The 10,760-nt window shown below is 47.0% G+C and overlaps 1 protein-coding gene across 2 annotated transcripts; it reads right to left on the bottom strand.

The window, feature by feature from the left end:
• Positions 1-239: 239 nt before the first annotated feature.
• LOC128877286 (protein FAM151B) lies at positions 240-10,650 on the bottom strand. 2 transcript variants are annotated; one of them, XM_054124462.1, is made up of 5 exons: positions 10,250-10,650; positions 3,775-3,903; positions 2,275-2,504; positions 1,971-2,110; positions 240-1,893 (listed from the first exon to the last, which is right to left on the bottom strand). In XM_054124462.1, the coding sequence occupies exons 1-5, from the start codon at positions 10,254-10,256 to the stop codon at positions 1,491-1,493; spliced, it is 909 nt and encodes a 302-aa protein (XP_053980437.1). In that variant the 5' UTR covers positions 10,257-10,650; the 3' UTR covers positions 240-1,490. The 2 variants fall into 2 exon arrangements, with proteins under 2 accessions (XP_053980437.1, XP_053980436.1); XM_054124461.1 differs by lacking the exon at positions 10,250-10,650 and adding an exon at positions 7,623-7,966.
• Between the last annotated feature and the right edge of the window lie 110 nt (positions 10,651-10,760).

Here is a 10,760-nt window from a genome sequence, read left to right as displayed (position 1 = left end):
GATATACCGTGCGATCGGTGCGATATCTTCGCGCGAGTCGTAATAAACGAATTCCGCGACGCAAACTATCCGAGCAACCAACCATCATCTATTCCAAGGATTAAACATGGAGTTCCAACCTCTCCGTTTAATTCCCTTTTTCGGCTTATCTCGCCATTCGACCGTTTGGACGATTTCAAAATCGAATCGATCTACAATTGTAGCTAAGAAACAAAACAAGGAAATGACACGGAAGAAAATTTTGTCGGCTCGTTGGACATGATTTTATTGTTTAGTTATCAAATGTGGCGCACCGGCACCGTATTACACCCCACGCAAATCCTTTGGCTTACAGATATACGCGTCGCACAGATTACGCGTAGATATTAATATCGCTTTCCTATGTCAGATATTCGTAGAAGACAGGTACAGGAGATATGTCGTTGAATTATGAAGAGGTATTATATTACTCGATTACTCGTTTTTGCGAAGAAAGTCGCAAGCGTACGATCGCGATCGGTGGCCTTGATCGATTCTCGATTAATAAATTCCATACCGCTCTACTCGCGACAAACGTTGATCGCGTCATCGGTTTCGAGTAATTTATTCCAACGGAATCAATTCGAATAATACAATGTAAATATTTGCTCAACTATTTTAAATTACCATTGGCACGCGAGAAGAACGAACCCACTTGTACGCTTCGATCGTCTATCGCCGATTCGTTATGGTTATTCTCGCGTGTCGACGGCAACGATACGCGAGACCACGTAAACGCGACGTTCTTATCTGAATTTTCTGTCGCTCTTTAAATCTTTTCTAATCGCATAGTATCAAAGTGTTTCGGCAAAAAAAGTGTGATTATGTTTTCAAGTTTGCAAGACGGCGCGCGGCGTAAGCGGTTCGCATAGCCGATACACTATCGTTAACGCGTAACGCGTACCTACCATCTATTCGAAACACATCGCGATTCTTTCAGTTACATTTCCTCTCGAAGCCGACGCCGACACCGACGACGACGGATGCGTATACGCAAGTTCGCTTATCAGAACTATGGAAACATTTGCTCTTTACCTTAATTATGATATTCTTCTATCGCCTTACTCTATCCTATTAGTTCCACGTTGAAAATCATACGAGACGAATCTATAAAGCGTGCCAACAAGGTAAAAAGACGAATTACCGTGTTCGGAAACGAGAAAAGTGCGCTATTATATCCGTTCGAGATAAGAAGCAAAATTATTTTGGTCGTGATCGTGATAGTCTAAGAAAGCTCTCTTAAATTATGAAGAAAAATGTCTCGCGAATAAGTTCACACACTAAAAAATAGATAGCGGAGAAAACGGTCGATCGGAGGACGATCGTTACGCTTTCGATGATACTTTTGATTCGTTACCTCGCCGATGCGCGAAGTTTCGTTCTCTTTAACGAGAAATCTATCTCGAGGAGACGGAAATAAATGCGAGTCCGATTCTGAAATTTCTCCAGTTTACGCGACCGATCATTTACATTTAAACCGTTGTCGTGATAGTCGAAAGAAGCGTTCCGATCAATAGAGACACCGCGATCGTCGTAGACGCGATTCCGACGCTAGAGGCTCCCGAGAGATCGAGTCTCTTCTTTAGATCATCCGGCACGTCAACGTACACCTTATCGGTTCCGATACGTTTGATCAACGTAGACAATCGCTCTGCATTCACTAGATCGCCATCGCTCGACCAGATGGTTAACGTTGCGTTGTTTTGGCTCTGCTTCATCAGCGACTCGATCGCATCGATGTCGTTCGCGACTAGACCAGCTCTTACGGGATAAGTTATCGGCTGCGTCACGTTTTCTTCCTTCAGGACGTTCGTCATACTTTCGATTTGCTTCTGCGTGTACCCACCATTGGTGATGTTCGCCTCGCCTCCGTACCTGAAACAACGATACGGATAAATCGTGAAACCAACAGATCCTTACAGTTTACGATAACTACTATCTCCAAACCTCACCTCGTAGTCCAGCCGACGGATAACGTGTAATTCGGGAATGCTTTGGCTTTGCTCAAGAAGGACTTTGCATCCACCGCTGTAGTAGTTGCGTTCACCGGTCCAGGGAGTATGTCCGCGTTTATGAATACCGGGAACGAGAGCTGAAACCGAACAATCCGGCTGACCGATCAAACTCCTCCGAGTAGGAGAAAAAAGAAGGAATCCCAAAGATTCTCGACTATCGCCTCCTAACGTCAGCGATTCGCAAATATCCACGAGTTGCAGTCGGTTGAAAAATCTGCATATACCGGGCACGTATACGTACGTCGTTTTTCTTTTTTTCCAAGACAGGGATACTCGCTTCGAATGCCTCGAGAGACTTAAAGTCGAGTTTGATACCCTTGGTGGTGTTACTTTCGACGACCATCTTGAGAAAATCTTGGAGCGACAGATCGCTCGTATTGGCAGGTGGATGCGCCATTATCGGAACACCGATCGAATTGGTACCGGTAACGTTACCCAGCGAGACGTCAGCTTCCAGCATCATGATGTCGCCTTTAAAAAGAAAATCCGCGTTTCTGTGATAACTCGGCTACGAGTGTGCGAGGAAGAGAGGGGGGAGAGAAGGGGAGTGGGAGCAATGATGACCGAGAAACGTTAAAATTACGCGAAGAGAAACTCACGTTTGGTTAGGAGTAGTCGTAGACGTAGACGTTGAGACGCGCAACGAGAATATCGATCACGGTTAAAGAGGCTGTGAGAGCCAACAACGGATTCTTCGGCGGTGTTTAGCGGTACGAGTTTTTCGATATCCTCGCTGACATCGAATACGGACTAAATACTCTCCGAGCCGTCGCATCGGGGTCGTATCGACTTTTCGCTCGCAACATTCTAGGTTCGCCAAGGATTCACGGCGGAGCAGCAATCGTCGCGTCAACGTTCAATTCGAGTTTCATCCATCATCCGAGAAAAGTACGCTCCGCTCTCGTTTCCCGTTTTCATCGCTAACGACGATACGCGATCGATCCTGCAATTCTAGGATCAAGGTTGCGTCTGCCTAAACAACGACCTCCCGTTACAGTGGTAGCTTCGACGTTGTCGTTGCTCTCTCGAGAGTTCTCATTGACATTCAGCGGAGACAACAGGCCGTTTCTCGAAAATCTTTTGTCTCGAATCAACTCGACTCGACTCGATGCGGCGCGGTAGCCGAGTATACTTTTCCGGAATATTAATTACGCGAACGTACGTCCGGTATCGTAACAACGCGAGTCCTAAATATAACGTCGACGAGCGACCTTTTTGAGCCGTATCAAGGGACGACACGAAACGTTTATTTGCGATAATTAGCGCGACGTTCGTTGCGTCTAACGCTAACAAACACGCTTTTCAGGTCGCGCTCTTGTATCCGAGGACAATAACGGATCGTCAACATTTCGATGGAATATAAATGAATTTTTACGGCGTTACTTTCGTACTCGGTCAGGTTGCGGCGCGATACCTCCTATCCGAAGGGAATGCGTCGATCGATAATCGTTGCCGCGGTCGGCGGTGGTTGGATGCGTCCGAACCTCAACCGCGGACCTCTGACACCATTTAAAGTTTGTCACGTCGCTTGGTAACGAGCCACGATTCAGCTACTCGAGGGAGAGAGAGAGAGAGAGATCGTCTGAACGGTGTTAAAGGAGAAACACCGAATGCAGCGCGACGGTTACTATTCGAAATTGTAGCTTTTCGAAAGGCTTTGGATCCGGTGTGGTCTCAATGTTCGATCCAATCCCGTTGGATTGGATCGAAGCGATACAATTTATGTACGCCCGATACTCACCATTTTTCAGCGTTTCGTTCAGTTTCGATTGATTGTTTACGGCGTGAGCCCACACTATTCGCGTGAGATTTCCATCGATTGCAGGAAAGAAGGTCTTCGGATCCGTGGAGCCTTTGCACGTGACAGTTTCTAAAACAAACAGACACAGAATGAGACTAGTTAGACCGTGAACGGTGAGCGGGACTACTCGACCTTCTGCATTAATATTCTCGAGGCCACTCGACCTTTGACCCAATATTCGGAGGGCTCGTTCCACAATTGCACGCGGAGTGTGAATTCCTCGCAAGGCTGCGCGAGGCCCGGCACAAGGATTCGGAGAGTTTTCGGAGGAGGGACCAGACGACAGGGAATCTCGCCCTACTTTGCTCGTTGTGCCTCGAGAGATCGATAATCGCGTCGCGTCGCGTCGTTACGGCCCTCGGCATCCTGCACGCCGACGCTGTCAGCCATCTATCCCGCTCGAGGACCGTGGACGAACGTGATTTTTTCCTCCCCTCGTTTTTCTCCAAGTTAAATCGGGAATCGGAAATCGGAAATCGAAGAAAGCGGGCAGTCATGTTTCAGAAGGAAATCACAAAAAGAAACGAGCATCGTCCATCCCAGTTTATTATTTCGGAACGCGCAGTTACATCCCGCAAGTTTCACTTGGACGAATCGATACGGAGCGAACTCTGGATACAATAGTTTCGATTGAACCGCTTCCGGTTCACCGGAGCTGGAGATATGCAGGGCTCGCTCTACGCGTCGGCGTCACCGCGCCGAGGTAAAACGGATCGGAGCGGTCTTCCGAACGATTCCACCTATTTCCACGACCAACTAAACGTTACTCTAAACGAGAAGAAACGTGTCTTTTCATCGATCCTTTTAATATTCGAGTAATCGACGATGCACAAATTTACAATCGCGAATGATGCTACGGACAACAAAGAGTATTCGACGTTCCTTGTGTACTTTACTTGGTCACTATCTCGGATATCCGTATCTACGAACCCCGCATATGTGTAACACGTCGGACTTTTGCCGACTGTCAAACAGACCCACGGTCTGTCCGCGAATCGGTCGTCGACCAACACCATCGAGGAAAACGCATCTCTAGCCCTTTTCCTTTCCCCCGATCTACAGAGTTCTCCGGTTCGCGAATCGCGAACAGCTGCGAGTCTCGAATTCGAAGCGAGATCCGACTTGGTGCGAATTACACCTAACTCGCTCTAATTGGCCGAACAATCGATCATCTGTCTCCGTAAGACACGATGCACGACGAGCAACGCTTCTCGCGACCTAACACGTCGTCTTTACACGCGATATACTCGTTATCAACAATGGTATTTTTGCGAAATAAATAAATTTCGCGCCAACGTCTTCCTCTTGTCTTTCTTAATCGATACGTTTTTTTCGTTGAACACGTTTCCAAACATTCGACCGTTCCCTTCTTGCCTGCCGATGCAACAAACCGAATAGTTGGCAGTTTTCGTTCACTTTCCTCGAGCCTGGAGCGCGGTTTGCAGCCTCTCTCGTATTATAATATATTTCCGTCGGCATTGCCGGAATACGCGCTATGTTATCGATTTCTCTCATCTCGGTTCGTTGGGATGGCGTTGCTGAATCCGATTGGAGGGCATTCCCCCAGATAATTCGCAAACTCGTCAATTAAACGACGAATTTTTAAATATCACGTATACACAGTAAATTTAAAAACTGACGTATCTGGATCAAATATGTCGTATACGTGCGTGTCCCTATCCATCGTAATTACAGAATGGAGCTAATACCGTTCGTTTGCTTTCGTGACTCATAATATCTACACGCGCGTCATACGGTTACTTTAAGCGATACCGGTATCAAAAAGTAAATTATTCGCTAAACCGTGTATCTATGCGTATAGGCGAATATCGTATATTTTCTACCGGTAGACTCGATTCTGCTCGCGAAGAAACGATTCTTTCGCAACAATTTCGATACGTATCCTTATAATTTTCAATAGAATTCGACACGACCAAGATATCGTTTCGGAAAGATCGGATCTCGGATCGAAAGATGTCTCCAAATTGATCGCGTAATCAGTTTAGGCGCGTTCGCGTAGACAAAATTTCCGTAACGAAATTAAACACTAGTAGTTTTCGTATGTGCACGTGAAACGTTCAAGTGTAACAGCGTACGTAGATTTTGTAGTCGCTTCGAGTAATCGTTTCAACATCGACGCTATACCAGAGGGTACGAGTTTGTCGAGATGAAACTCGTCCGTTGATAATTCTTATAGCTCTCGGCCTTATCGTGGGCAAATATTTGATCGGGGACCACGAATACCTCTTTTTATTTCGACGAAATTGGAACGCGGGCGTCGATAGGGACGCAGACGGTATTACACGCGCGTGAGTCACTTCCTCGTATCGCCATGCCCAGCCGCGCGGTTAAGAATATGTACGTACAACGACTATTTCGGGCAACCGATAACTGCACAAATTAAATGCGGATCGTACGGATCGACGCAACTGGACCGAATCGAACCACCTTCGCGATTGCAATTTTCACTTTTAACCGTTCGATACTGGAAGAGAATAGGCTGGCCGAGGCTACCTGTGCGTTCTTCTTGTTTCAAGGTCATCGATTTTCACTCAGATTTCAGAGTAACCGTGGGTGGGCCCAATAGAGTATCTACATATACCACCATCGGGTTTCGGATTTTTCGCGATCGTCTACGAAAAGAATACGTAAAGTTTTCGATTCGCAGGATTTCTCGATTCGCAGGATTTCTCGATTCGCAGGATTTCTCGATTAGTCGGTGTTAGGGCTAAACGGTAAGAACATGCGACGGTTAACGTCGAGAGTGAGCTAACGGACACGGTGTGTCGTGACGTGACGCGTGTCTCCCGCGAGTGCTCGTAGAAATCTATAATCGTATCAACGGCGAACGATACGCGCTCGAGTCGACACGCTTTGTAGTCTGTTTATAAACTGTAATACAGGTACATAGGTAGACCGCGACTCGTTAACCGGTCCTCTAACGGATGGCCTGTGCTTATTATCGTTAAATGGAAAACCCAACGTGTATCGATCCCTGACTCGGTCGATTAGGTTAATTAGTACTATTAATACGTCCGTAACGGACTCCGACACGCAACGATTAACTTTTTCCCTGCTAATTGTTTGCTCGCGATTATTCGCACAAACATTGCTAGGCGCGTTTTCTGACTATTGCGTCAACGGTTTCTCTGGCATAGATGGAAGGCAACTATCAAGATACGAACGGATACGTCTTTCTCCACAAACCGTGGAGCGATAACAAGTAATTGATATGACCAACAAGCATGATTGATATCGATCGACGATTTATCCGTGCATCTTTTCGAACGGAATCCAATTCCACATAATTTCCACGTCAAAGAAAAAGTCAGGTCGAAAGCGGATATGTAAACGGTTATTCTCTATCGACGCGTCAAGGTGGAAATCGAGCGATATAAACAAATTATTATCGCGCTATTTTTGCGCGCCATGTTAGCGTACCCTCACGGCACGGTCACGACGTTTCCATCTATTTTTAAGAACAGGCCGAGTTGCTTACAAACTCGGAGAAGAAAGAAAGAAACACGGAGTAAACACTCGCGAGGATACCGATGCGGATAAATAAATGCTATGTCGGCAACCGTTTCGAAGAAAAAGCGGTCGTAGGTTTCGAAAAAGGAATCGAACGAACGGATTGCAACGGCTTTAATCCAGTTTCGAAGATTCGAGCAACAAAACGATCGAAAGCTCCAGTCGTTTCGAGCGCGATTGCAATACGTTTGATCGCTCGAACGTCTTTTGGTAATTTCACGTGCAAATCGTTATATCGGATGTCGGATAAAACTTACGGATCACTGTCAGTAGAAGAAGATTCGTTATCGCACTCCTGATACGGTTACTCATGGTCCTTGGTGCGTCGTATTACTCGTCGGGAGAAAAGTGCACAGGATAGAGCTAGCGGATGACACGACGGCTACAAATATCGCAGATTCGGTAAAGAAAAACTGCGTCGAAGTCAAAGACGAAGACAAAGGGAGAGCACGGTATCGGCGCAGCTCTGCTCACTCAACGACACCCGATCAAGTCGGCAGCCTCGAAACGACTGACTGTCGTTGGTCGTTGGCGTCCCGTTCCCGTGGCGTGCGTCGACTGATCCTCCAAATCCAACCGTACACGCAATACAGAGCCGCGTGCTGCGTGCACAGCGCGGTACTTCTGACCACGCATGTGTCGCGACGGACTTAGATAGGCCACAGGACACAGGACACAGGACGCAGGACTCATGCCGCGTGCACAACTGCACACACGCGCGTTGACGATTCATTCTCTCAGACATTCGGTGAAACGTGGCCTGAATCAGGGGACCGTGGGAAGGGGGGACCAGATACATACGGATACGGGGCTCGAATTAAGAAGGGCCTCTCGATGCCGAGAGTGGCACGATTCGCGCGATGCGTGAATCGAATTAGTAAGCGCTTCGTGGGACAGAAAGAATTCGCAGCGTTCGTCGCGAACGTTCGCGCGCCACTGCCCGTCGAACGATGCGAATCGAAACTTTCCGTGTTTCTGGCTATGTATCTCGTTACGTATCGGAATTCGGGATACCATCGCTCCCGTATCGTTTTTCGAGAATCATCTTTGTAATTATTTCAAATAAATATTTCCGGACGTTTTCAGTTCCTCTAAGATCCTGCCGAACAATTATTTGCTTTTATCTTTACGGTAAATTTTACAGACTGTTACCGTCGATTACGCTGAATCGAAATTACAACGACTACGATGCGATTAGCATTCCGAAACGTTGCGTCGCGTCGACGCTGACGGCCAGCTGCTCGTGCCTTTGACGAAAAATTCGCTGTGCGCGACATGTGTTTGGCGCACGAGCCCTTAACGAACCGTAAACGCGAAGACAGAAGTTGTTTTCGGAGCCGGTCGAGGGGGTCGGGGCTGCAACATCTGTCGAGGGTGCGGGATCAAAGGCTAACAAATCGTTGTACGAGAATCGAGAGTTGGTACTAAAGTACGTAAGAACACGATTCGTAGGTGTTGCATCGTTGCATTCGGAATTATCCAGTTCAACGGTGGTTCTATGCTCGTTCTAAAGTATGTAAGAACACGATTCGTAGGTGTTGCATCGTTGCATTCGGAATTATCCAGTTCAACGGTGGTTCTATGCTCGTTCCCACATTTGCGAGACCAGACGAGACAGACAGACTCTCAGGGGCCGACGTTTGCAAGATACGGTAGAAAAATGGGAATTTTCCCGAAACAATAGGGAATACTTTCCTTTGTCAAGCGAGTCGAAGGTCCATACTCCCCGCCATCCCTAATCCCCTCGAGTCGACGTTCTTTCTTTCTCCCTTTGTCTCGAGTGCTCTCAGATATCCTCTTTAAAACGCTCCGGAAAATCGAAATGGCCTCCCAGACGCGACGATTAAGCGATTGAATGTTCGCTTACATTTACGGCGGTGTCTTGGGCGACTTTGCCGCTAAACTGACAAAAATTCGAGCACGTTGAAATTCGAAGCGATACGAAATTCGAAGCGATACGAAATACGACTATGGATTAAATATGGAAATGTAGCGAATAAGACAAGCACGGAGAACGATTTCGTTTCGAAAACGCTCAATATCGAGACGCAGTCGAAATGAAATTATCGAATTAAATACCTTGAATGTTAGATTGATTTTTTCGTAAAAAACTTGTTCCGTTGTAGTAACGAACCAAGAAAGATTGCTTTCGTCAGCGATTTTAAAATGAGTCGTGGACAGATCTTTGGCTTCCTTCCGAAATCGAATCGCGACACAACGCGACCCGACGCGACGCGACGGACCGAACACAGTAACAGATGACTATGCAAACGAAAATTTCAGAAGCGAGAGAACTTTGAACGAGTCACGTTCAAGACGTTGCGTTGGTTATTGATTTTCGAGAGCGTCGCGCGAATCCACGGTCGCGCCGCGCCGTGAGCAGCTGGTTTCTTTGACGTCAACGTCGACATCGAGGTTGATGTGAGCAACTCGCATCGTTTCATTTCTGTTCGATCACAACTTGCCTTTCGTCTCATTCGATGCGCAATCATTAGGCTTGTCCTCTTTTCTTACGTCTTCTGCCCATAGTCCACTAGCCCATCTACTTACCTCTCCCGCCTCTTCCAGCGATTTGCTTTAACCTAATACGAAATGTACGCGAAGATTACGAATGTACGTATGTAATTAGTTTCCGACAGTGTTCCGTAGCCGTTCATTTTTACCGGCAACCTACATGCTAATTTTATTCATTGTCGACCCAAAATAATTCAGTTTAATCGTGCGCATTAATTGTTATCGCGTTGACCGTTGCTCGTCGTGCCGCGTCGCGCGTCGGCACGACGTCGTAAACTGCGAGAATCGCATCTCTCGCAGTGTATCGCATATCGCGTATCGTATATATCGCAACGTCGGCGTCGTGTCGCGTATTATTCTAGCGACTCACCTTGCATCGCGAAACACGTTGCTGTACTCCGTACCGAAAACCTAGCGATCGTCGAGCACGATACGGTTTCAGCTGTCCAACGAAAGCGTTGGAAACTTTTCCTTTCCAACGACCACGATTCTCGAGATCGGTGTCGATCGAACGTGCGCTCAAGATTTATCAACGTCCGAAAGGTTAGGCACTGTTAACACTGCCGAGAAATACATATCTACTCGTGTTTTGCGTCGCGGGACGGATTTTACAAAGTCGGCGTTCGGCGTGTCAACAGATTAGTCGGTAGGATTATCGTTGTTATTATTCGAATGTGAAAGTAACGGGTACTGCTCGTGTCGTACCGCGTACGTGTCAAAGTAAATAAACATTGAGAACAATAACTAGTCCGAGAACACCCAGCGGAAGCGAAAGCAACTGAAGAGCAATTCCACGAATCGGTTATCGTAAAAGTCTTTGAAACGAAGCGTACACGACATCTGCCGATGTATAAGCCTACTAATGCGCGCGGTAACGCGTC

This window comes from Hylaeus volcanicus, chromosome 5, assembly GCF_026283585.1.
Source record: "Hylaeus volcanicus isolate JK05 chromosome 5, UHH_iyHylVolc1.0_haploid, whole genome shotgun sequence".
In the NCBI taxonomy this organism is placed as follows: domain Eukaryota; kingdom Metazoa; phylum Arthropoda; class Insecta; order Hymenoptera; family Colletidae; genus Hylaeus; species Hylaeus volcanicus.
Note: the sequence above shows the minus strand (reverse complement) of the source record. Positions and strands in the feature narration are given on the sequence as shown.